Source organism: Natator depressus, chromosome 10 (assembly GCF_965152275.1).
Source record: "Natator depressus isolate rNatDep1 chromosome 10, rNatDep2.hap1, whole genome shotgun sequence".
NCBI lineage: Eukaryota > Metazoa > Chordata > Testudines > Cheloniidae > Natator > Natator depressus.
In genome coordinates, this window is record NC_134243.1 from 68666842 (window position 1) to 68694607 (window position 27766).

Sequence of the window (27766 nt, forward strand, 5' to 3'; positions counted from 1 at the left end):
ATTGCATTCTGCCTCAGGCGTAATTGCTACAAAAGCCCTACTTATACATCTTCCCGAGGGAGGGAGGTGCAGGCATCTCTAAGCAGTCATGGGACTGGCATTTAAGTGCCATCTGATCTTCCTTACCCAGGGGAAACTGAAATGAGAATCTGTGAGGCTGAAGCTTGGAAGGAGCCTGTCATGCTATGGAAGTGCACTTCATCTCCCCCCCCCCCCCCCCAACTAATGAGATTTTACAGGAGAGAGAAGTTACACACAACAAGTACAATCCACATAGCACTTAGCCACCTTGCTTTTCAGTGAGGGGAGATATACACACCCTGTCATTTAGTAGAAAGAGGAGCAGCTGGGTCTGAACTGTAATCTCAAGTGTTCCCTTGCAGTATCCTGCTCAGAGAATACAGCTGTTGCACGGTTAAGGCCAGCCCACCCATCGTAAATTTGGGAGAGGGGAGAAGAGAAAGCTCTCAGCCTTGTATTAGACTAGATTCACAGAGAGGAAGTCCATGTTATGTAAGAGCAATACACAGTATATTCCCCACACTGCTCAGGCTTAGAGGACTTCACGAGCTCATCCAACAGCCCTTCAAACTCCCAGAACCAGAACCAGATCCACAATTCGTAACACACAGCACAAAAGTAGCAGTTCAGATTAGTTTATTTTTACAAAAGAACGCTAAAATAGTGACCATTCTCTTCACATGGTCGAACTGAATCTGTGGCACACAAACCCCAGCAGGGAAACACCCATAAGACAGAACCAGGATTAGAATAGATGGAGATACATCCCTACTGAGTTAAAAAAACTTTCTAGTGAACCCTAAGGAGCCCTCCCTATTCCCACTGCCACATGACCGCCTCTTTCCCAGCCAAATGGAAGGAGGAGCTTGTAGGGCCGATTCAAACACCGATTCCTCATTAAACCCCACAGGTGTGGAGATGGGGATTCCCACACCCTGGCTACAGACAAGTCCCAATAGCAATGAGCCCCCCATGAGTTCAAAAAAGCAAGCTCGCTCTCTTAGGGACAGCAGCATGTACCACATAATGGGCGAGATCATCGTTCAAGTACTCTCTTTCGCTGGCTGCAGAGTTCAGCTGAGTAGCTTCTTCCGTGAATAAGTCCTGCTAAGGGGCCGCCTCCGGGAGCTTGCACTGGAGAACGGAGACACTTCTTGATCTGTAATGCTTTGAAAGACATCCAGCTCATCTTCTAGAGAAGGCAGAAAGGGTTAGTGAAAATCTACCCTTTCAGGTTTACAGCTCAGCACCTGCCTCAGGAAACCCACTACCAGTAAACTCCATTTCCCTTCGAATCATTTTAGCCCCATGCTACTTCCCCCCCCTCCCAAGCAAATGTAGCTCAGTTTTACCTCAGAGGTCTAAGGCCAAACTCCTTGGCAACAGGAGCCCGCTGGGCACAGACACAGCAAATCCTCCAGCTTTTCCCCACACCCCCCTTTTCTAGGTACAGAGCCTGTGCTCTTTCCACCTCACTTAACTGCAGGCAGATCACAGGTCTAGTATCTATTTGAGTGCAAGGCTTTATGAAATGACAGGTAAAGGTTACCCTTGGCACACTTCTTCCGAGATGGTGTTTGTCCCTGGTAGAGCAGCGGGGACTGGGTCAGTGCTCGAAGACCACTAGCGGAGAGGGAGCCCTTCACTGGTGGAGTTGAACCTGGAAAAGCACAATGAGACATGAAACTGCAGCATTCCCGCCAAGGCCTCTGGTTACTGCAGCACACTGGTGTGGCACAATGGAAATTTTCAAGTAAGTCAAGAGCTGGCTTTTACGCTGCCCTATGTCAACAACTGCTGGTTTGAGATGGTCAGGGGAAACTGAGAAGTCTAGGAAGGAGTCGGAGACAATTTGGGATATGCGAATGATTTTACTAAAGTGACCAGCAGAGAATATAAGAACCACCATAATGGGTCAGACCAATAGCTCATCTAACCCAGTATCCTGTCTTCTGACAGGCCAGTGCCAGATGCTTCAGAGAGATTCAACAGAACAGTGATCTATCCCCATCATCCAGTCCCAGCTTCTGGTAGTCAGAGATTTAGGGACACCCAGAGCATGCGGTTGTGTCCCTGACCATCTTGGCTAATGGCCATTGATGGACCTACACTCCATGGACTTATCTATTTTTCTTTTGAACCCAGTTATACTTTTGGCTTTCACAATATCCCTGCCAACAAGTTCCACAGGAGCTCTGTGCATAGTGTGAAAAAGTACTTCCTTGTGTTTGATTTAAAACTGCTGCCTATTAATTTCACTGGGTGACCCCTGGTTCTTATGTGAAGGAGTAAGCAACACTTCCCTTAAGGGCATAACTAAGCTGAGTTAACAGAATACCCAGGAAGAATTGTCAGTTTGTAACTTTTAGTACTTATTGTTTCAGGCTGTCTGCAGACTCAGACACGGCATCAGTTACTCTAGCATCACAGTTAAGGGGCTCTTTGCAACCATAAGGAATAGAAACAATTCTTAAAAAAACATCATCTTAAGTTGTAGAACAAGGGATGGATTCCAAGGACATGAAATCTATGGGGCCTTGCTTACAATACTGACTATGACTGCCAACCCCCTTAATAAAATTAGTTGTAATTTCCAAGTCTGTTGCTGACTTGGCATTACTTGGCAAGGACATGGGCATATAATTGCATGTCTTATCTGAGTGTGCAGTTGCCATGTCTGCATCTGAAAATAAGAAACTGCAAGTGCTAAGGGCCAGTTGTCGACATGGCCACCTGCACACAGTTGTGGTGCTTGCATGTACAATATGTATGTTCTTGCATGTGCCTACTTCAGAGAAAAACCAACCTCTTAAAATGAGTTTAAAGAGTGAAATGCATAATTCTGAAAAAGGGTGAGTGGAAATAAAGCTATTGGTACCAGAGAAGGCAAGCCTAGGGGTGAGAAGCAAAGAATCATACTCCATATCCCATGAACCCATGCAGCATTCTTCCAGGTGTCTAATATATTGCTCAATTTAATTTAAAGTGTCCAAGGCCTGAGGCTATTACACCCCAGCCTAATACATAGTCTGGAGAATCTCCAATCATATGCAGCTTACATTCCTCCTATTCCATTACTCCTAGTTTCACCACATTGCTACCAGCCCAAATTACAAACTCTCCTATCATGGGTTTTAATACCCTTTCACTATGTTAAGAAAAGGGACAGGGATGTGACTCCACAATCATTTTAGCCCTTAATCCCTCCCTGTAAGAGCCTCCAGCTGCCAGTCAGTTTATCCTTTTCTCTGATCTCTCTCCAATTTATCAATATTCTGTTAATAAAAGTTTCTCACAACAGAGGCAAATATTCTGATGCTGTAGAGCTACCTACCCAGTCCATGACATGACTGCATATACACCCCAATCAACACTGGTCTTTTTAGCTGCACTATGGCATTAGGACTCATGTAATTTGCTATCCATTCGCACCTTTCCATCTCATTCCAATGGATCTGCCTTTCAAATTTCTTCTGATGTATTAGCTGCATGTTCCCAGCTGCATCTCACTTTGTTTCCAAATTCCCAAATTAGCATCTCTGCATTTCAGTAGGGTGACACTTGACAGTGGATTACCTGAAACACTGAAGACATCATCATCCCCTATGGAACTTTGTGGCCCAGGAGTTCTGTTTGAAGACACGGTGGTTCTACCAGGAGGCATTGTGGATATCCTCCTTTTGCTTGTGCTGCTCTCATCTGTGGAAGAGCTGACCAGATCCAGGTAGTCTCTAGTTGTGCAAGACCTCTTAGCCTCTCCTTTGGTTTCCTCCTCTGGAGACAGGAGATCAAAGGCCCGCTTCCTGGATTTCAGGCCAAAAGCCCCTGTGGAAGCACCCTCATCAGCTCGGGGCTCAGTGTCGCTGGAAGGTGACTGGTCCTGAAGCCTGTAAACCCCTTCCAGTTCAAAGTCAGCCAGCCGCAGAGCTTTGCTGCTGATGCACTGGTCAGAAATTGTTCCTCCCTCTTCACTTGCTGACACATTCCCTGTACATTCTGCATGCTTCTCACATCGACCGCAGCCACCATTGGCATTGCTGTTTGCTGCTTTTTTCCTCCGTGGCCAGTCCTTGATGGCATCGGGGGTAGTCTTCCCTTTGTGCTTTGGAGATGGTGTCCAGGGAACTCCAGCATCCACATGAGATGGGGAGGTGGTGTTAGAGGCACAGCTAGTTGGGGTGTATGACTGGCAAATGTAGGTCTGCCCTCCACCCTTCCCAGGTGTACTGTGGGAAGAGTGACAGCAGGACGGTGAAACACAGGCAGCTGCTAGTTTTCCTGGGTGTCTAGCACACCAGGCCACAGCAAGTTCACTAAAGGGACTTTCCTCTCCACTGGGTTTGCTGGTCTTCAGCTGTGACTGTACTTCCATGGCTGAGCCAGAACCAACCCTCTTAATGCGAAGCTTAGGCAGGCCAGAAGCTTGCATCTCAAGTTCAACCTCATAAGTTGGTGGACTAGCAGAGGCCAACTTATAATGACTTTTAGGAGTAGAAAACTTTGCTGGAAGTTCAGGATTCCCTAGTCGTGCTGCAGCCTCCCGCTGCATTCTGTCTGGCGTGCAGCGCAATGAGTAGGCAGGAGAGGCAGACTTTGAGGTAGCAGGCAAAGCATTCAGAATGTCAGATCTGGAGGGTTTCTTAACAGTAAACATCTTTGACTCTTTAGGCTCTTCTGATGGCAAAACTCTAGCTTCTGAGGCATCACTCTTTCTGCTGTCTAAAGAAGAGGAATCTAAGTGCTCACACTCACTCACAACATCTGAGATCTGCACATGTCCTTCAGGAGACAGTTGCTTTTCCAAACTCTGATCCTTTCTTGGGGAGGAGCCCTGAGCATCTATACCCACTAGTTCACTTCTCTCTAACATGTGGACACTTTCAGAAGCCTTGGACTCATGAATCAGAGAGCTTTGTGCAGGAAGCCTAGCATTACCATTACTATGATGTTTCTGCTTATTTCTAGCAGACTTTGAGAGTGAAAGAGCAGAATTTTCTTCTCCACATTTGGTGTGCCCAGGTGCACAGATAGGAGACCCTAGGGCTTTCCTTGGGGATGTGCCTGCGATGTTTTGAGATTTCAAAGGAGGTTTTTTAGGTGTATTAAACTCCCAGTCAAGGTATCTTGTTTTACTGTGAGGAGGAGAATCTATGGACAGAGTCTTTATGGAAGATTCAAAAGGAGAATTAAATGAAGACCGAGTTTTCAAAGTGGCTTGGGCTTCTGGAGATAAAGCAGCAGCCACTCCACCCACTGGACTCAAAGATTTTGGAGCTGCACATCTAACCTTCCTGGGAGTTGCTTCCATTGGCTGAGACACTGATTCTAAATGGAAATTTGGCTGTGGATTTCTCTGAATCTCCACGTGGCGAGTCTGCATCTGAATAGAAGCTGGAGATGCTGTTTTCTGGAAGGATCTCAAGGAGCGTCTTTGAGTCTGTGGGTCTGTGATAGATTTTTCATTGGTAGTACAAAGCAATTGTGCTGCTGTACATGAAGCAGTTGCTGGACTGGAATCTTTTAGAGGTGCACTACACACATCATCAAGCACTTCATTCCCAGCCTGCTCTTCTGGAGTCAGTAACCCCACCTCCTTGTAAGGGGAGGATAATCTCACTGGAGAAGAATCTTTCCGAGGAGTTTCTTGTGCTAAATAAGCCTTCTTCCTTTCATTAGGATCAGGTGGTGGCTTCTCCTGTCTGGAAGGAGAGAAGTACCTTCCCAAACATTTAGCTGCAGTCTGCTTAGCAGCTGGACTTTTGCCAGGAGTCGTCTTCAACGTTTTTGGTGTTCTGTGTGGAGTACGAGGGGATTTCCTTGGCATTCTACTGGCAGAGCTCAGGGGCTTCTGGGGAGTCTAAGGAAAGAGTAAGAACAGAACATACTTAATACTACTGTGTAATGGCATCTTAAAACCCATTTCTGGTGATAAAAACCACAGAAGCTGTTTGACTAGAGCCGCACAATTTAAGTCACACACAAACAGAAGGAGCTATTTAAAGACGCACAAGTCTAAGTACATATATGCAATGTAGTTGTAGCCATGTTGGTCCCACGATATTAGAGAGACAAGATGGGTGAGGCACTCTTTTATTGGACCAGCTTCTGTTGGTGAGTGAGACAAACTTTCAAGCCACACTGTGTCTTGTCTCTCTCACCAGAGAGAAGCTAGCCCAGTAAAAGATATTTCCTCACCCACCTTGTCTCTCTAAGTACATATAAGCAGAGGGGGAGAGAGTGGGAAGGTGTTTTTACCTGATAGGCAATTGGTTCCTCCAAGTCTGAGCTATGTCTTGTTCTCCTTGTTCCAAGTGAATCCTTCAATTTAGGGCTATTCCCCTCAAGAACTGCTCCAAAGAGAAGCCTCTTGGGAGACGGGATGGTTGGGTTATCAGGATACTGTGGAATGCCTTCAAAAAGCATACTGCAGTTAGATTGGCACCAAGCATTGACATGTGATTGGGCACAGTTGTTCCTGGCACTCAGCTGGTCAGAGACAATTAAAGGGCTACAGTATTGGCACCACTTGCTCTTTGCTGGCTACCCAAAGTTTCACATCCTGAGCTAAACATTACTGTTTTCTGTACTATCACAGGAAAATAACTAACACTAAACAGCTGTTACTAATAGCTGAACACACACGTGTGGAAAAAGTCCTCAAGGACAAAGCTGTTAGTCATGCTATTCATCCTAAGTCCCGAACTGCTCAGTAGAATCAGCTTATAATCCTTCTGAAGAGTCCATCAAGCACTGCATTATGCTCCCACAGAGAAGACCTGGGTCTGGCAGCAGCTTTAGGACTCCTGCTGCTGACAGGGTTATGTTACGTTTAATGGGTAAGGCAGTTTCTTGGTTTGGGTCAGATTGTTTCTTGGCTGGCTGAGTAATAAAGACCTTCCTTTTCTCATAGGAGAATGGAACTACAGTGGTTCCTAACACAGAGATTCCAAATACAAAAATGCTATATTCTGCTGGCTATAATGGATGCCATCTGGCAGTTCTCACCGCAACAGATGCCTCAGACCCTTCATAGAATCATAGAATCATAGAATATCAGGGTTGGAAGGGACCCCAGAAGGTCATCTAGTCCAACCCCCTGCTTGAAGCAGGACCAATTCCCAGTTAAATCATCCCAGCCAGGGCTTTGTCAAGCCTGACCTTAAAAACCTCTAAGGAAGGAGATTCTACCACCTCCCTAGGTAACGCATTCCAGTGTTTCACCCTTAAGAGTTCTGTCTGTAGTGCCAACCAGAAAATGCTTCTGCACCGGAATCTGGCAGCTAGCCTACCTACGGCAGTTAATGCCAGGTAAGTAACCCCAGTACCTGTTATGTCCTGCTTAACACAGGTCACTTCTCGCTGTACCAAGTGTACTCGTTGCATATTCCGTGAGCTGGGCTGTGCGGTGGAGTAGAAAGAGCCCGAGTGTGTCCTATTCAGCGACAGCTGTTTGATGCGTGGACTTCTTCTTAAACCCACTTCTGGAAACCAAGAGTAATACTATCAGGGCTTTCTCTCTCAAAACACACACCACTTCCACAAGGAAGCTACAGCTGGCAGACGAGTGCCTCTGGAAGGGATCTCTCTGCAGCTATCCAACAATCATTTGTTCACTAACCCTGTCTCAGGCAGGGAAGGGGCTAGTTTGTGGAACATTCAACAAAATCAGAAGATGAAAAGCGTTAAAAGGAAACCCAACTCCCCAGCTTCAGTGGGGAGTTCTAATACTACAACATATGCTTCCTTCCAGTCCAAATATCTTCATTGCAAAGACCCCCCGCATCTAAACAGGTGCCTCATGGCTACATCTCCTCCCATTCATAATCATTCAACATTCTGTGGCATCTACAACAGTTGTTTATTTAGAAAAGTAATATTAGGAAAACGTGTTTTTGGGTTCTTTGGATAATAAGAGTTTTGTCTTTTGACTAGTTAATCCCATTGTTGGTTTTTGCTCTTCGTTTCGTCTCACCCCAAACCCACCTTGCTGTTCTGTTCCTTAGCTGGGGGCAAGACTGAGCAGCTGGCACCACATGGTCTCCTAACTCTCTGCAGAGCCTCAGACACTATGCTGTAGTATATTAGAGGAAAGAAACGAGGGCGTCCCAGCACAAGGCTAGGAGGTAATGTCTTTTAAATGCGGCTTCAGCGGTCCAACAGTCCCACAGCATTCCTGGCAAAAGTTGAGATGTTCATAGCTGTGATATGGCCAGTTTGGGGAATTATGTTCTGCCTCCCTAAAGTTCTCATTCTTTCTTAAAAGCTCTGTATAGTTCACTGTTGCCTTCCACTCCAGGGGTGGAATGTTCTCTATATATTGTAGTTTAGGGTCCTTGGGGATCATCCAGACTGAAGGGTGCTATCTTAGTATGAACTGCAGCAAGGTAAAAAAAGGAAAGTGATCAGTCTGTATTAAATTAATACCTACCACTCATGGCTTTCTCTGGCGATTCTTCCACAATACTGATGTCAGAGCCAGGATTAGAACACCTTGGAGAAACAATGAAAACGTTTCAGACTCCCCATAACACCATGCCTAGTTTGTGAGTAAACTAGGCATTTGTTTTTCAGAGCTGCAGAGAGCACCATTTGCTAACAAAGGCCACATCAACAAGTTGCAAGGTAGTCTCAACGTGTGATTAGTAGGCATTGCCTCCCATCAAGAGATCAATCTGGCCACAGGATGTCTTTCCAGCTGTGGCACAAACAAGAAACAGACAGGAGAACAGGCCCAACTTCAGCTGAGATTTCCCCTGGTTCTCATTAGTAACTCACTGTAGAAAACACACCACCAAACCAGCCTTTGTAGGGGAACCCTAAGAAGTGGCACCCAACTTTGCCTAAGGGGCACAATGGCAACTTGATGCAAGCATGAGAGATGCACTTAATATGCATGATGAAGCAGGTGGTAGTTGTCCTCACTTAAATGCTGGGACCTGTAGTCTCCACAAATTGTCTTGCTGTATCCACACTGCTAAATTCCATAGTACTTGTTTGGTCTGAAGTCCACATCTTGGCCACCCAGCACTTGGTTAAAAACATTTCAGAACTACCCAATATCATTCACTCACCGGCCTTTGATCTGTTTATGAAGCAGCCTCCTGGAGATCTGTTTGTGCAGCGGTGTCTCTGAGACTCTCTTGGTCAGTAGCTTGCGATGATCTGAAAGTAACGAAACCACAATCAGACATTTAAAACAAGCCTGAGAGGTGAGTTGGATAGGATTGAGGGAGTGTGAAGATTTTAGAGCCTTATAGATCACATCTACATATTATTTAGTCTCTATTCAGGGCAGGTGGGCAATTGTACACTTCAGTTTGAACCATCAAAACAACAGCCACGCTGCTCTCATGGCACACCTCACACACAATATAAATTTTACAGTTAAAGGTGAGTTTTATACATAAAATCTTGAAATTAGTCCATTCACATAACTTATGTTACATCCCTTTGTTCCCTCGTTTATTAGACCTAATTTAAGTCCTTATCTTGCAAGTAGCCCAAATAACTAAACCTCTACCCTGATATAACGCGGTCCTTGGGAGCCAAAAAAATCTTACTGTGTTATAGGTGAAACCGCATTATATCGAACTTGCTTTGGCCTCGAGCATTTCCGTTATTAATAGCCACTTCCCGCCCCCAGACTGACCCCCAGAACCGCCGACCCATCCAACACCCCCCTGCTCCTTGTCCCCTGACTACCCCTCCAGAGACCCCCTGCCGCTAACCATCCCTCCCAAGACCCCATCCCTTATCTAAGCCTCCCTGCTCCTTGTCCCCTGACCGCTGCCTCCAAAGACCCCCCATCCCTTAATCACCCCCAGAACCCCGCTCCCTACCCAACCCCCCTGCTTCCTGTCCCCTGACTGCCCCGACCCCTATCCACACCCCCGCCTCTTGACAGGCCCCCTGGGACTCCCACGCCCCCGTTCCCCATCCCCTGACCGCCCTGCTCCCAGAACCTCCGAACCATCCAACCCCCCATGCTCCCTATCCCCTGACCATCCCCTAAGACCCTCTGCCCCTTATCCAAGCCCTCAGCCCCGGCCTGGGACCCTTAACATGCTGCTCAGAGAAGCGTGTCGGAGCCAGACATGCTGATCTGCCGAAGCGCGCAGCCCCGCACCCCAGAGCGCTGCTTTACCATGTTATATCTGAATTTGTGTTATATCGGGTCACGTTATATCGGGGTAGAGGTGTACTTAAGTTGTTAGGGGAAGGAACCTTGTCTTCCCATAGATCTGTAATGCACTGAGTACACCTACAGTGCTAAAGAAATAATAGGTAGCATTAATGTAAAAGGAAGGGATCTAAAGTTAAGCAGGTTTGTGCTTAACTTTCGTTGTATAATTATGGGACTTAATAGTATAGAAATACAGACACATGGGATAGCCCTGATATCTATTGAATTGAGTTTAGTGACAGATAAATGCACAGTACCCTCACAGACATCCACATTTTAATGGTCTGTATAAGGATTCAACCATCTCTCATTTTTCTTGTACCACAGCAGCCACACACATGAAAAAAGATTAAAAGATCCAAGCTGCCTTCAGGACAGGAAGGTGAGTTATTTGCACAGACTCCATCCCTTTTATAGAGGCGTGAAGTCAATGAAAGTTGAATGTGATGTCTGAGTGTTAAGGTACGCTAAACGATCTCTTACATGGATGTTTTCTTTAAGGGTTTGTGTGGGTAGGTTTTCACTTCAAGCAATCTTAACTGATTAACAGTTGCTTTCTTTGTGAGAAAATATTTACAGATGAAAACAGGTTTGGATTTAAATATTACCCTGCACCGTTTGCAACCCAATCACTGCGGCATTGAGCTAAAAATACTATCTCCATAATAGGAAGCAAATTCACTTTACAGGTAACAAGAGATGCCAGAAATTCTTGTTTTGTTTTGTTATGGAAGCGGGGGAAGTAAATGCAAGTTTCTCTTGCAGATGCCAGACATAAGCAATTGCGTAAGCTCATATCCCACCTCTACCATCCTCATCAGAGCAGCGGCGTTTGTGTCTCAGACCTTCCACAGCTGATACTGACTGGCTTCGAGGCATCTTCTTCAGGGACCTTTTTGATGGAGAAAGCATCTCTTCATTGAAGAGGTTCCGTCGCACTTTTGTCACCTCTGAAAGCACCAGAAATGGCAAAAACTGAGTAGATATACCACAAAGGTAATTCTCTCATGGGGCACTGGAGGTGGGAAGAATGTAAATAGACCCGACACTTATGAAAGCAAATAACTTTTCAAAAGGTGTGAAAAAGCCAAATAACTGAAGAGGTAGTTTGTACTGGTGAAAACAAACAGTCACTATCCATGCCCTTCCCCAAACCCACCCTGGAGTTCTCTTATGAGGGTTCCTTTTTATTTACACGTGTCAGCTATTTAGGGTTCCCTTGACAGTAACCTACAGAAAGAGGCTAAGAAGGAGAAAGAAGGTAGGTAGAGTTCAAAGCACCAAAAGGATCACAATTAGGGCCATGGGAAATATCCATGACAGAGAATCTGAGCTGCAGCACCGGTGGTCATGGGGTTTGTTACCTAACATTTTATAGAACACTTGAATTTTGAAACTGACATTAACAAGTTTCTAGTTGCAAAGATATCCTGAACATGACACTTATGAGAGCTTTGAGAAGAATGGAGTATGAACTGCCCCCTCGTCTCAATGGGGTGGTGACTGAAGCCCAATGGTTGTTATATCAAATATCTTTGTGGTCCTCTGAGCATGAATCAGCGGCAAAAGGACAGAAGATCTAAGGAAATTGGCAGATCAAGGGAGACATGGAAGACTGACATTTTGTATATTTTTGAGACTACACTGATTGAAAGTAGTCATTTTTTATAAAATTATTCAGTAACTTACTCAGCCTATCAGCGTGTTGAGTGAATTAACTCACGAACGCCAATAGTTTTCCCCAAAGTTTCCACAGATCATGGGAACATTTCCTGCAGATTTCCTGTCTATTTGTGGAACACTTCTGGCTCACTACAATGTACAATGAAATCAGCCGTGTGTGGAACCACTCAGCTTTCTATGGAGAAGCTAGTTGTCATACCTTGCACTGCCTCCTTCTGCAGGGGAAGCAGCTGTTGGGCTTTTTCTGTGGCAAAGTAAGAGAGAGAGTTTTCCTGAAATGAAGATGTAATAAGTGTTAAACTGCTAGTTTATACTTAAAATCATAAGTGTGAAACATTTAGACAAGTATTTCAGTTTTCAAATTCTGCCTCACAATGATTTGGACCTTTGTGCAGCTGATACAGGGCACTCAATAGGTAAAGAACACAATGCACCCACATGTGGTACTACAATGCTGCAGATACCCCACCCAATCCCCTAGGAAAGCTTTACCTTTCTGATGGGATTCTTGCGTAGTTGGGGAATTTCAATCTGGCGTAAATTCTGCGATGCTTCTGTCATGCTCCTGTGTCTGGCTAATGCATTATTCCTTTAGAAAGGGTACAAGAAACAAAGATAGAATAAAGACAGACAAATGTAAGTACCAGCTCTACTGATATCAGTTCTTATATGGAACATAACTTGAGTTTGTTTCTAGTGAGGCAAGCAGTTCATATTACGGACTTCATCTGTATTTGGATTGCAAGCTCGTTGGGACAGGGACCTCATTTATACTGCAAGGAGCCTTTGGGTGTTTTGATAAAACAGCTCCAACTATAATCCAAAAACAAGGCTGAAACTCAGTCCTTAATTCATTCAAAACCATATCACCTAGGCTCAGCCACTACAATTCAGTCTCATCTTTAACTTCTCAGGTTCCCGAAGAAATATATTGCACAGTGTGACTCCTCCACAGAATGGACTTGGTATCTGTACAGATCAGTGACACTATTAAGACTGCAGGATATCCCAGAGCATGCAAAACTTTCAGCACACATGGAATTAGATTGCAAATTCCTTGTTTGTGTGGGTTTCATTTAACTCCATTGTAGTCTAAGAAATCTGGTGGAGTTTGATTTGATTTCTTTTAAAAAATAAACAAACACTCCAGCCTGGGGTATGGAACCCCTCCCAGAAGAGAAATTGGGCAACAGATCACAAAGGCAGGATTCAAATTCATTTACCTGGCTAATCAATTTACACAATAGGCCATGATGTTCCCATGGAGCGTGATTAAGTTGTTTAAAACTAGCATTAGTCATTAATCCAGATATAAAGAAAGTAGTTTGACAAATTTTTAACTAAAATGTCTTCTGGGTTTAATTTATATCAAAGGCCCAAGCCACAATTCTCTCTTACAAGCCCATCATGGCACAGTTCCATTTCCATGGACAAAACAACCATATTCCCAGAAGTATGGCACAGCTTTTAATGTAATTTAACGGATTTAGGGCCTGAATAGCATGAACTAATTCATTAGATACTTACCAAGATCAGCCCTGGTTAGTTATCCAGCAACTGAGCTCACCATGATGAGGACTATAGATTAGATAGCTACTCAGTCACAGGGTTGTGAACAAAATAAAACCCTCCCCCTTAGGAAATACCTCCTCCTCTTTTTGGCAGATCTGGTGCGCAGCTCCTCCAATTGATCAGTCTCAGTGCTTAGGGAAGCTGTGCTGTGAGCTGGGACCAATGTCACAGATGGAGGAAGAGTTGGAGATCTACTATCCAAAGTCATTGAGTCATCACTGAAGAAGTCTGCAGGCAGAACAGATGCCAACTTCGGAGGAATCTGCGTACCCAGACTGTAGTAAAGACCACCAAGGGTCTTCGGTATGGAGTCCATATATCTAGAAGGTACCACCGGATAAACAACATAGGTAAGCTTGGCAGAATTCAAATTTTTATTTTTACTTTTGACACATATCAATGTTTGTTTTTAAGCTTTTTATTTTTATCTATTTAAATTTTCACAATGGGGGAACTTATGGGATGATCAGACAATTATTTAATCACCAATACTGAGATTCAAAAAGTTAAAGCTTTATAACTGCTGAACTGCAGCTTGTCAAAATAGCCTTAAATCAAATTTTAATAAGTTCTCAAGCAGCCCTTTTATTGCTTTGTCTATCTGTAAATTTCAGTTAGCATTGATATCAATATTTCTCATCAATTTGTGTGTGTATGGTCAAATCGACATTTACTGGGGGGGGAAAAAATAATCTAACCCTTCCAAGCCTGAATACATGTCAAACACACAATAGGTAGCAAGAGCCACAAAATCCACCCCTGTGAGATTTCACTTCTAACTTTTGTACCTATGCTTTTACCATGACTTAAAATTCTACTCGTCCTAAGCAAGTAACCGTTTTTGATGGGCAAGTAAAATATCATGTGTCTTTTCTTTAACAATAAGGATAAAGTACGGCAAGTGGATTGTATCTGAGCTAGTACGGCAAGTGGATTGTATCTGAGCTAGTACATTTTCATGACAGTTTTACAAAGCTACCTGAAATCAATGCTCAAAGTTTGCTATTTACCTATGACAGGTACCTAACCAAGCCTATATTCCAGTGATAACATTTAATATTTAACCACCACCATAAAGCACTTACGATACTAAGACTTCCTCAAGAAACTTTGTAAGGTACCCTGGGTCTTCAGTGAGACACAAAATGCGCAGCATCTCGGTCATCTGTAAGAGAAGATCAGATGGGGAGAAATGTCACAGATCAACCACTCCAAGACCGAGCCTTATGGTGTGAGCAAAGAAAATTGGGCTGGGAAAGCTACGTGTTCCAGGTCAACATTTCCAATCCCATCTAGAAGCCCAGCCCTATTTACTTGCCTCCTCCACCAGTTGCTCCATTTCATCAGTTCTGCTCTGTAGCGAGGGACACTGCAGACACATCTCAAGGCGCAGAAATACCTGAAGCTGACACCTACACAGAAACAGTAAGTAATTTATTGCCATTCTTTCTAGTCAGTCACATTCATGTTACTGCTCACCGACTAAAGTTTTCAAAGGTTTGGGGGGGAGGGGGGATTATTAATATAAAATTCATTTGGTTAGTTTTCTTTCCTTGAAAGGAGTGTCATGCTCTCTTAAACACTGCATCTCACTGTAGTAAAGCTTTCACTGCAGTGGATATTCACTCACTTTGATACAGAAATTATCCCAGAAGATTTGCCCATAGAAATACATCTCTAGTTGTACTGCAAAGTGACCTCTAAAATAGCTAATCAAAACTGCAGTGGTTTTTAAGTTGCAGTAAATAGAATATTGTGCATCATACTCTCTAACTTTGGTTTCCTTGTTAGGATTGACATCATACTGTTGTCGGAGAGTTTTGCTGGTCTTCAGGAGATGACTTCGGACTCTGTCCAGACAGGCCACCTGAAAATACACAGAAACATAGCACAGGGGCTCCAAGGTACTTTTTCCCTCATCATGCAGCAAGTTCTCATTCTAACTTGTTCAGTACCGTGGAAAACAACTCGATAAAAAAATCCAGGTTTTGAAGCTAGTAAAAATAGTACAAGAATGTACAATAAGGAGTAATGGGATGAAAATAAGCAGGGAAAATTTAGACCATCAGTTAGATCAGTGGTTCTCAACCGATTTACCATTGTGGGCCGCATATGCGGCTCGCTGTGCGATGTGGGCCTCAGCCACTACCTGTATAGCCCTGAGGAAGTCACATGGGTCACAGCTATGTGCTGATTGGGCCGTGGGTTGAGAATAGTAGACCGTAGAATAATTTCCCAACAGAAGTGGCAGACATTTTAGTGGGAAGGGATTTAAAAAAAAAAAAAAAAAAAAAAAAAAAAAACACCCACCCCACAATCCTGCCCTGGCCTCTGGCAGAGGAAGAACTAAATGTGACATAATAGCCCTTTTCCATCTCTGTCTATGAATAATGTCTGGTGTGTCTGAAAGGAAACCAATTCAGTGTTATTGCAGTTCATCCATACGTGTGGTCTTATCTGTACTAAAACATAGCTAATGTAAGTACTCAGGAGGCAGGAAAGTGTGCAGACATAGATCTGGTTTTGACTGGAGGACCCTCAAAAGAACTTTGGAATTTTGTATCTTCCACACTATTCCTCCCTTCAATTATTTGTGAACCAACCAATTTTTTATTTCTAAATAGCCTTATGAACCCACAACTCTCCAGCTGTTGCTTCAAATATGAACTCAAATACATTTTCTTTTGAATCAGTACCAAATCAGTTTTTAGTTTACAAACAATTTTCCGGAGAACTCCATGGCAGTACATTTCTTATAACGGTCTGATTCTTGTATAAATGAACCAGTTCAGGCAGAAGAGCGAAGGTTTCTGTGTGTGCGCCTGAACTGGCTCATTTATACACACACACACGCACGATGAAATAATTCTAAAATTTAGTGAGTTTTTCTTTAATCTCGTACTTCAGCAGTGATCCCGGCATGTAATTTTAACCAAACACCCACATCTCTAGAGTTTAAGAGCCTGGAGACAGTTTTACATAGATCTTTATCCACGTGTGGCATTAACTGGAAAGACCTGCGTCACTGAAAGCACAGCCTCAGCATATGCATTTGTCTACAGATTTGCCTACCTCTCTTTCTTTGGCATCTTTTGGTTTCAGAAAGCTTTTAATGGCTGTGACCATATTCCGTGCACACACAAACGTCAGAAATTCTCCATTAACCACAGCCTCTTGGTAATTTGCAGTTAAATGGGAAAGCATCTCCTCTTCAGTTTTGAAATCTGCAAGGTAAGCAGAGCAAACGAACTATAAGCAAGAAGTAATGAATGGGCAGATACAGCTGTCCTCTCCAATAACCAGACCCATGTAACAGAGTGGGGTTGTAACAGCAGTTCTCTTGCAACATGAAGGCCCAGGCCAACAGAAGATTTACAAAAGAAGTCCCTCAGGAATCCTCAACTCAGACCCAAGGCAGGTGAACCAATAAAGCTCTCAGTCCTTCTCAGACCAAAACAGGCTTCCAGACTACCTCTAGTATGCCAGTAACAGACACCAAGCCCTGGGGGCAGCAAGGCCCTGAAAGACCTACTGTCTGGAATGGCAGGCGCTATGCGAGCCTCCCCACATGCACACAGGACTATTCCTATACAGGATAGCAGTAAAAAGCTATAGTACCTATAGCTGGCACAGCCTTCACTTCCAAATTATGAAAACAAAAGCCAACACCATCAGATTAAAATGAAATCCTGCCTGGGCTCTTGGGGCTTTAGCTTCAGTGCCACCCAGTCAAATCCTCCTCAAAATCCCAAGAGGGAGGACAGGAATAGATCAACACCAGAGGTAGCTTCACAGGGCCCTTTCCTTGCCTCAGAATAAAGCCTAAGACAAGAAAGCCCCCCATATCATGGGGATAACTATTTCCACCTACACCTAGATGCTTGGATATCTTTGTTTCCTCCCATATACAGTCTCACATTGCTTTCAATTATTTTGCAACTAGAGGAGTAACTAACCACATCCTATGCTACAAATTATGCAGTCCAATAGGTCAGTATAAAGGTCTAGAAAGCAAACCTCAGAGGGAAAGAACTTCACCCCCACTGGCATGAAGAGATAGAATCTCAAGAGAGTGCCCCAAACCTGTATCTGCTGCCATGCCACTTTACCTAATTGCTCTACTCTGCCCCCGTCACAAACACCAGAGCCAATAAACCTGTCTGACATGTACCTATGGGGATTTTCAGCACTCTTCGATTTTCTTCCAGCTTATCATCTGATCTCCGTAACAGCTTCTGGGGTACCTTCTCACCAGCTGCTGGTGGCACTCCATCTGGCTGAAACTTTTGAGCCTTTACATTCAGCCTTGCTACATTCAACATCTGCAGGGAGCGGGACATGGTCTTCATCTTCTGCCTGACTGGAGTCCGGGGGACCCCCCCTGTAGGATCACAAAAGGTTAAATTCTCATTGGGCACAGAGGAGTTGGAATTCAGACGGAGTGATCACAAGACACCATCCGGCAGAACACTGGCACCACAAGACAGGCTAGATGCTACATCGTTAAAATAAATTTTTGGTTGTTTAAAATGTAAATTTCAATACAGCAATGTTAGCTTCCCTCGGCACAGCGATGGGGCAAGAAGAATTCAGAATGTGAGGGAAAGACTCAGGCAGGTGGTTCTGCCAGTTTCACTAGGCTCAGCCTCCTTTTTGAAGGGTGGATCTCCAGCTCACCTAGGAAGGAATAGAGACTGCTAACTGTTTTCAGTTAGCTAGCCATATTTATGATCTTGGAACGTATGCAACACACGTACCCAACGTAATCGTAATGTATAGATACACTGCTCTCAGTTATTCCGGGCACCTGGCCTTTGCTCAGTGCTTTCTACAAGAGAAATGGTATTAGAGGGGCAACCCCATGAGTGACTGAAGAGGAGCCAAGGGCAAGTAGCTTCATCTTAGAGTAAGGACGAGAGTACCATGTTACACAAGGGGGGAGAATGTTAGAGCAAGCTCAGCTTCCTGTTTTCAAGACAAGAGCTGTATCCTGGACTAAAAACCAGGCTGGAAACCAAACTGTTTTTAGCTCAGAACATGGTTTTTACCAGCTTAACAAAAGGTTTCCCCAGTCTGTTGTTTCAAAATGGGCTCTCAAATTGAGGGGGGCAAATGGCTTAAAACATTAAAAATTCTTTAAAGGTTCTGTCATTCCTGCCTCCCTCTCCTCAGCCTCTTTCTCCTTAAGCGTCAGGCTCATGTCTTCTGAATGATTTCAATACATTTTTGTTTATCAACAGTGAAGGATGGACAATATAAATCCAGATATATGAGTTATGGTGGGGACAAGTGCCCGGCTGGCTTGTAAACAGGAAAATACAGTTTTTTAATTTTAAAAAGCAAACCCCACTTTTCAGTGCTTTCTGGGAATTTTCTCCTAATGTTTAAAGTACATTTTAGAGATTTTCTGCTTCAGTGAAGAGAGAATGATGATTAAGTGGTATATTTGTTGCAGGCAAGCAGCTTGAAAATCCTGAGTACAGAGTCTAATTAGAGCAGAGGGTTTATAATACAGAGTATAGAAATCTGCATATTAACTGAAATGTCACTGAGAAATAGCTATACAGGGATTATATGATTCAGATTCTCCCAGAGTGGAGCTGCTTAACCGGGTAAAAACCCTAGTTCTGTATTAGAGACTAAAGCATCCTTCCCTATGTCAGAAAGAATTCAATTTCTGTAATATGAGGCAGCTTCTTATTTATATAATTCCACCACTATATGCTAGGTAAACTTTCCCTGAAAATGTAGGGGATTAGCAGCCCAAGACATTCATAAAGTATCCCTGAATTATTATACTGAAATGTCTACTGCTTAAATATTGTGAGAAGAAAGCTGGTTAAAATGTTTTCTTAATTTTTTAAAATTAGAACAAAGTGGAGAAGATGTGATGTCATGTTAGTTGTGGGCAAAAAGATGAGAAGTCCAGAAGGCAATAGGCAACTAAAATGCAGAGATTTGCATATTGCATGGTTATTGAAAATGGGTTTGTCAATAACTGTACAGCTTTGCTTGGGTCCAGCTGGGGCTCAGGGTTCATTTTATGCATAAATAACATTGCCTTTTAATAAACAAGCTACACTGCCACCATCTGAGGCAGCTCAGAACTGTGCCTTTGCTCAGGGAAGGTCAGGTGTTCAAATTTCAGGTTACCAAGAATGTTGCTGCAAAATGCCAAAGACTACAGGATGATGGGAATGCTCAGCACTCACGCAATCCTCGTCTAGACATACGTCTTTTTTTGTGGTCCCTTGGCTCAGCTGTGGCAGATGCTTCACTCGATTTTCTCTGGTAGAACTCAGATAGACAGTGTGTCAGCTCCATTTCAGGCTGGGAGGCCTCTTCCTTCTCAGTAGCAGAAACAGCCTGCAGCAGCCTGTACAAAAGTCAAAGCAATTAAAAATAGATATCAGCAGAAGCAGGGAACGAGAAGAATTCCGTACCCCCACTGCAGGTTGCCCACCCACCCTCATCTCAGGAAAGTTCAGCCTGATCCCCTGCACAGTACCTGCTAGAGAACCCCTACTTTCTCCAAACCCCTTGCTCTCAAAACTTTGCCTAGAGTTTGTGTGCTGGCACAGAGAAAAAGGAAAATATTTTCAGTTTATGCTAAGGAGGTGACGCTCAGAAAAAAAATAAGAATTCCTCTTGTATAATAGACACTGACCAATGCCAAGAACACAGTTTCAGTAATCTAATCACATCCTGACCCTCAGTAAGTATTTTTTGCATGTTTCACACAGCAAGCCCATTAGGAGGATTTCACTATAATCAGTCAGCATTCACGGGGCACCAGTAAGCATAAATAGAAACAAAGTTCCTTCTTAATGAGCCAATTGACTTTCACTGTATTGCGCTGGATTGTACTAAATCTTAAGGGATGAAGTCTGCAGTATATCGGTCTCATTTTGGGGTCCTAGAAATACCCATCATCACAGCATCAAAGGACATAGATCTAGTTCAGGGGTTCTCAAACCTCATTGAGCCGTGACTCCTTTCTGACAACAAAAATTACTACATGACCTCAGGAGGGGGAACCGAAGTCTGAGCCTGACAGAGCCCTTGGGCAGGGGCAGGGCAAAGCCAAAGCGCTTCAGCCCCAGGCAGGATCCTGCAACCTGAGCCCCACCTCCTAGCACTGAAGCCCTCAGGCTTTGGCTTTGGCCTCGGGCAATGGGGCTCAGGCTTCAGTTTCAACTCCAGGCCCAGCAAGTCTAAGCCAGCCCTGATGAGCCCATTAAAATGGGTTCGCAACCTACTTTGGGGTCCCAAACCACAGTTTGAGAACCACTGGTATAGTTTTTAGAACTAGTCAGGATTCCAGCCCTGGTTCTTATTCCTCTGTAAAGCAGGTACAGTAACATCTACCTATTTAACAAGCATTGCAAGTATCAGATAATTATGTAGAGTTTAGAGATTAGTTAGAGAAGTGTAAGTGACATTTCCTGGTCTAAAGTAACAACGTCCAGATGATATTCAGGGATAGGTGAAAGAGAATTACTTGAATGACTCCATTAAATCTGAACTTGCTCCACAGATGTTCGATAGAGAGTACCATCCTTCAACTACAGCAGGATTCCAGCCACCTGTGCGGGACAGTTCTTGCTGGACCCACTCTGGGACTGAAGGCTCTTCTGGACAGAAAGGCAAAAGTTAGAATGAAACTAAGGATATTTCAAGTGGCCTCAGCACTCCCAAAGCCCCAAACACTTCTACTACCTGGCACGTGTCACCGAGCCTTACCAATAAGCATAGTAAAGCAAATGCTCAGTCAACAACAACACTTACCACCCACCACAGTAGCCTGGGGTCCAGCAAACTTGGACCCTGGCAGATAGCCAGAGGGAGCAAGTTCCAAAGCCAGAGACGCTCCACTAGGAACACCAATTTTCAATCTCTAAGAATTCAGACCTAGGGACTATCAAAACGAGATTCATTTTGCATTCTACACACTTACCAGAACTAGCTAGATCATCTCTGATTGAAATATCAACTTGACTCAATACACTGCTCACAACTTCTGGGAGATGAAAGGCATAGTCCTTGGAAGAACTCTCAGTCACAGCTCCTTGGAGGAGACATCTCTGAACTTCAGCAGCCTTTTCAGTGCAGAATAGGGTAAGGACTGCAACAGTGTCAGAGAGTGGGGATAAAATTGCAGTGCAGGGGGACCAAACTTCAGATGCAGACACTTCAGCAATCTATATGAAGGGGAAAGACATCTAGGTTATCTAAAAATACTAAATACTAAACAGCCTTCAAACGGCAGAAGAAGCAGCTCACAACTAGGTTAGAGACTGAATTTTTTTAAAAAGTTTCTAAATTTAGAACAAAATATGAGTTTGTGGAGCAGACTATCATAACATTTATCAAACCACTAAGATAGTCCTCATCACTGTAATATGAGTGCCTGCTATTTCTTTGCAGTTTCTAGAGAGGGTAGTAGCTAAGTACAGGAAGGAACATTTACCATGTGTAGTTTTTCAGTAATTAGCCTTCTTACAAGCTGTTGAAACAACATGTCTTGTTCTGATTGTCCTGCCTGGGAGCTCTGCAGTATCCAGCTCTCAGTGAGGAAGTTGTCAGCCTTCACCAAATTCCAGTCTGTCAAGGTGCCTTTCAGGAAGATGCTGACTGGACTCTGGAAGTGTCTCTGGTTCATGACTATGGGCTCCAAAATCACTGCACATCTCCACTGCTTCTCTACTCCTATTCAAGGTGAAAAAACAAACAATGGGTGAAGGAACAGAAGACTCAGCAGCAAGTGTAAAAAAAGCTCATGGATTAGGCAGGCAGTGGCTCTGTGGTAAGTATGCTATGGGACCACAGGAAAGATCTGAGCTTTTGTGGTCCTGAGCACAAGGGCTGAGAGCACTGTGGAGACAGCAAACTCAGCTCATGTTGGAAAAAAACAAGCACTGCATATCACTTGGAAAGCTACACTCTGTAAGCTGATCTAATCAGCTTTGAAGGAGGTCTCCCATTCAGCTCTCTTTGGCCAAAGGAAAGCTAAGGGAAAGTGGTGCAGATTAAAGGGAGGAACCCACACACATGCATGTGCACAAGGCTCTGCAACAGAGGTATAGGTACTTCAGAAGGTCTCAAATCAGGCTCCTGTCCATTACTTATCTGTATTCATTCAGAAACAGCACAACAGAGGCCAACAGTTATATTTAGGCTGGGCAGAATTCAATTTGTATTTTTTATAATATCAACAGATATTAAATTAAAAATGCTTTAAAATATACTTTTATTAATTTAAGTTTCACAATGAGGAAAATTATGGGGGGTGTCAAACAACAGAAGAAGTCAGACACTAATTATTTAATGGCAGACACAAATTCAAAAAGTTAAAGCTTTATAACCAATACTGTTAATCAACATCACAAATATACACCGTTATTATCCTTAAATCAAACTCTAATAAGTTCTCAAGAAGCATTTTTCATACTTCGTCTATCAGTAAATTTTGATTATTATCGATGGAAATATTGTTTATTTGGTTTGTGTGTATATGGTGAAACTGACATTCACCCGTAAAAACGTAATCCTTCCAAGCCTAGTTATGTTGGCTCACACATGAGTGGCCCCTTTGGAGTTTGTTTAGGGGACTGTCTTTCTATTTTACTGTCATCATTTGAGATCTCCTTAAATAACTGGAACCCTCTACATGTGCTTTTAGCAAAAGGAAACATCATGGCTCTGGTCTCTAACACAGAATCCATTATTAAGTAAAGTCTGGCCACCCCTGCCATTACCATGCTTGCTGAGGAATAATGCTCCTTCTTGCTGCGGGAATGATGCTTGGAATACAGAAGGCTTAGAGAGCAGACAGTTCAAGGTTGAAGCAAAGGGCAGGATTGTGGTCCATGGCACAAACTGTGGCTTAGAAGAGCTGGACTCTCTACAAAAGAGAGCGGCTGCCTCTGTTCTGTGGTGACTCAAGCCCTGAATTAAGGTCTCGGATGGCAAAATGATACCGCCCACCAGACAGATCAGTTCAAAGATTGTCCAGTACCCAGCATGATCTGGAGACTCTAGCACCTGAAATGAAACAAGGAAACAAGTTAGTACTGGCAATAAGATGATCACTATCAGGAAATTTAAATAGTTGTCATTTAGAGAAAATGGTGCAAGAGAATGTCTAAGAAGGTACTGGGGCGAGGGATGGCCTATTTGCCTTTTTTCTTCTTAAATATAGCTTCCTGCATCCTTAATTTTTATGCATAATTATATTTTATAATTATATTCAATACAGCAGGGTTCTTCAAATGCTTTATAATCATTATCTAGCAAATCCTCACAACCACCCTGCAAGGAAGGTATTATTCCTATTTAACAAGGTAAGGCCACAGTTTTCAAGCTTGGATGCCTGAATTTAGGCACCCACGCATTTAAGCACCTGCAGGCTGTTTATTAAAGCACCTGCACTCCCACTTAAGTCAATGGATGAGACATCCCACAAATAAGCACTTTGGCATGGTTCCCCATCTTCCAGTGTACCTAAATCTGAACAAAGGTAATTGCCATTCCAGTCATGGGCCTCAGCTGAGCAGGGATGCCCATTAGCTATTAAGCAGATAATTCTACTCATTTCATTTGTAATGAAAGTCACCTCACACCAAAAGGTTAGACTATAAAGCCACCTGACATCATCCTGTGCAGTTGGATAACTGGTAGAGGGTGGTACACTATCACTGGTCTTAAATACTCTACTGCATTCTCTCTCATTACCTTGGACCATTCAGCAGTGTCTACCCAATACAGAGTGATTTTCTGGCCTGCAATCATCTCCTGGACTCTCTTGGGTAAGAGTTTCTCTGCCACCTCTTGAGAAGAGGGCAAATCACAGCATGAATGGACATCACTTCCAGACACAAACTGCAGTAGCTCCCTCTGAGAATGAGGGCAGGGAGAGAAAAGAAAGATGGCATTCACAAAGCCCTCAGAGGGCATATGGCTCTCAAGTGGCTCATCCGGGGCCACAATCAACCTGCTCTTCTGGCTCCTCAAGAATGGCTTGGCTGGTGAGGTGATCTCAGGTCGATCCCACTGGTAATCCAGTAGTGTTTCCTTCAGCACATTCTGGGTGAGGGTGGCTCTTGGCACTGGGCCAGGTAAGTGAGATTTGTGGCATTGCACCCCAAACCTGGACTCCAGTTCTTCCTCAAAGTCTTCCCAGCTGCGGGGCCCAAGCTCACAGAAATCACCCACGCGGGCGGCTCTGCCTCGGGCGCCCAACGAGTCAAAGAACTTGAAACCCCATCGGACCTTGGCCAGGCCAAACCTGCAGCCCAAGTAGTTCAGAATCCTCAGGCAGCCCAGCTGGAGCTGGTTCTTCTGCAGGGAGCTGGCCACATCCAGTAGAAAAACCACATTGTGGGAGCAGGTCATGTTGCCAATGAAGGAGTTGTCCAATCACAAAGCACCTCAGGTGGCAACCCCCCTACCCGGAACACACCCTGCTTCTGCCTCCAACGCACGCACCCTGATGCCCCCTCCAAGTTAGCCCCTCACGTGCACAGAGACTGCCCACCCCTAGCTAACCCCCCTGCACACAGGCTGTTGCCCCCCAGCTGCTTCCTTGCCTCCAACTAGTCCCCCCCCACGCACACACTCTGCTGCCCCCCCCAGCTAGTCCCCCCCCACGCACACACCCTGCTGCCCCCCCAGCTAGTCCCCCCCCCACGCACACACCCTGCTGCCCCCCCAGCTAGTCCCCCCCCACGCACACACCCTGCTTCCCCCCCAGCTAGTCCCCCCCCACGCACACACCCTGCTTCCCCCCCAGCTAGACCCCCCCACGCACACACCCTGCTGCCCCCCCAGCTAGTCCCCCCCCACGCACACACCCTGCTGCCCCCCCGACCTAGTCCCCCCAGGCACACACCCTGCTGCCTCCCCCCACACGTATGGCCAGAAGGGCTCCCTAAGCCCAGAGCCAACGACCCCCCCGGGCACCCCCTCGACTCCGCCCCATGGGCCCCTTGTCGCCTTGCGGACTCGCTGCCACCTGCCCCTCTCAAGGTGCCACCACCGCCATTGCGATCCTTTTTTGCCCCAATCCAACTGCTCGCGCGCTCATCTTCCCCCTGCTCCCATTGGCTCCCGGCTGCCCCGATCCCGCTTCTCCAATTGGGCCGAATCCCCTCAAGCCCTGCCCTCTCGCGATGTTTGTGTGACCCCCCGCGTCCCTCCCTCACAGGCTTCTGATTGGCTCCTGCCGAACAGGCTCCGGGCGGAAGTACGCGGGCGGCGCAATCTCCTCAGGAGTCCCTATTCCACTCCCCGTTGATAGGTCCGACGGAAGGGATTCTGGCTGCGATTGGCGGTCATCCGTGACGTACAGGGTCAGCCTGTGGGAGAGAACCACTGATTGGCTGGTGCCCTGAGTTTAAAATTTAAAGGGTGGAATGAGAGGAAGCGCGAGAATGGTAAATACAGGGACGGGGGTGATGACGTCATCGCTGGGCAATGATGAGGTAATTGTTAGGGTCTTCTATGCCCTCTTTAGAGCGTCACTGCTGCCTGGCCGGGCGACCACGTGGTGTCTGCCCTCCCCCTTCACACCCTAGCTGCCATCGCAGCAAGGATGCTGCCACGCGCTCATTGGTCTCTGAAACGCTGATGTCATTGTGATGTCACTATGGTGGTATCCATCACTGGAGCGTCAGAGCCTTCCTTGCTCTCCAGTGAAACAGCCCCTTGGGTCAGGGCTCCTGCTGCCCAGCCCCCTGGGGCAGCATGCGGAGACCCTCTGCCCCCCAGGGGCCACAGAGACATGCCAGTTGCTTCTGGGAGCGGGTGTGGAGTCAGGAAGCCTGCCTTAGCCCTGCTGCACTGCCGGACTTTTAGTGCCTAAAATCTCCTGTTTTGGCTTCAGTAGCCTCTGGGAGATAGAGCCTGATTCCGGGAGACTCCCGATGAAGCCAGGAAGGTTGGCAACCCTAGTCACATTTGAGGATGAGTCCCCTGAACTGGTTGAAGGGTTGCCAACCCTCCAGGATTGTCATGGAGTCACCAGGAATTAAAGATGAATATTTAAATATTATGTCATGATGAATCCCCGAGCAATACATCCAGCCAAAATTGGTAACCCTGGAAGTGTTGCCAACCTTCATGATTTTTATCTCAAATCTTGCAATATTTGGTGGAGAAAAGCTTGAAAATGTGACCCCTAAAAGCTCAGACTCCAGGAGGCAAATTAAAAGAATCCTGCATTTAATATTTTTGAAATCTTGTGTTTTTTAAAATTATTTTATGATTTTGGGGCCTGACTCCTGATTTTTGGACACTTGGGATTAGCAGTGATGCAGTTCATGTGACGTGGGTTAGGGTTTCAAAGACTAACGCTCCGGTGTCATGGTGGAGGTCTTTCAATTTTTTTAAAAATCAAAAGCAAACAAAACATAACAACCAGAAACAATAATCACAGACTAGTACAATGAGATGAAAAATGGAGATAACCTGAACTCCCAATGAGGGGGCGGGGGCGAGGATTATGCTGCCTCTTAGTGGACATCTGTCAGTAGCCACCAATTCTTATTCTCCATGGCTTTGTGATCTCATGGTCATTTGTTCTCAGAACAGTTCCTTCAGCAGGGCTCTGTTTGGCTCCTGAGGTGGATCCATCACCTGCAATGTGTGTTTGCTGTGCCGTATGTTATTCTTGGTCAGTGGTTGGGGTGGATGTATGTTACTTATGTCAGCAGGATTCTGGATTTCCTCAACAGAGCACTAGCTTTCTCCTTGGTTTTGTTTAGATGCTTCTGTTCTATAGGCATGGCTCTCAGGGTAACTATGATGAATGACTTTGGTTTGGATGGTGTAGCTCTTACTTTGGCAGAAGATTGCCAGCAGCTTTCCATTTAGAATCTAACATTCTCCCCTCGCAGGGATGGAGGCTTGGCATTCATGTCATGGTGTTTCTGCTACTCTAGTTTCTTGGCATATAGCTTTTTTGTAACTACTTCAGGGTTAATTGTCCTTGGCTCAGGAAGCTTCTTAGATGTTGGCTCTTTTTTTTTTTTTTTGCTTTGTTCTTCTGCCCAAGACTGTCTGAACGATCAAGCATTTTGAGGTGTACTGAGCTATTCTAGCAATGCTAAGTGTGTATTCCTTGAATCTGCTGGGCTGTTTGAATCAAGTTCTTTGGTATTTGTACTGACTTTTCTACTAATCCAGTCCTGACCTGCAGAACCCTCTGCTAATCCAGTTCCAGGCCCTCCACTTTTCTCCCCCTGTACTTCCTCTAGACCTGTAGAACCACCTGCTGGTCCAGGCATGTTCCCTCACTCTCCCATGGTT

The 27766-nt window shown here is 44.9% G+C and overlaps 1 protein-coding gene across 1 annotated transcript; it reads right to left on the minus strand.

Moving 5' to 3' along the window:
* Window positions 1-677: 677 nt before the first annotated feature.
* Window positions 678-24883, minus strand: TICRR (TOPBP1 interacting checkpoint and replication regulator). Its single transcript, XM_074966467.1, has 22 exons — window positions 24194-24883; window positions 23218-23503; window positions 21930-22168; window positions 21417-21660; window positions 20961-21093; window positions 19693-19835; window positions 17631-17840; window positions 16532-16683; window positions 15226-15326; window positions 14778-14871; window positions 14545-14624; window positions 13534-13779; window positions 12380-12476; window positions 12087-12159; window positions 11008-11154; window positions 9093-9183; window positions 8450-8511; window positions 7347-7502; window positions 6277-6431; window positions 3598-5878; window positions 1571-1681; window positions 678-1213 (listed from the first exon to the last, which is right to left on the minus strand). The coding sequence occupies exons 1-22, from the start codon at window positions 24851-24853 to the stop codon at window positions 1095-1097; spliced, it is 5880 nt and encodes a 1959-aa protein (XP_074822568.1). The 5' UTR covers window positions 24854-24883; the 3' UTR covers window positions 678-1094.
* Between the last annotated feature and the right edge of the window lie 2883 nt (window positions 24884-27766).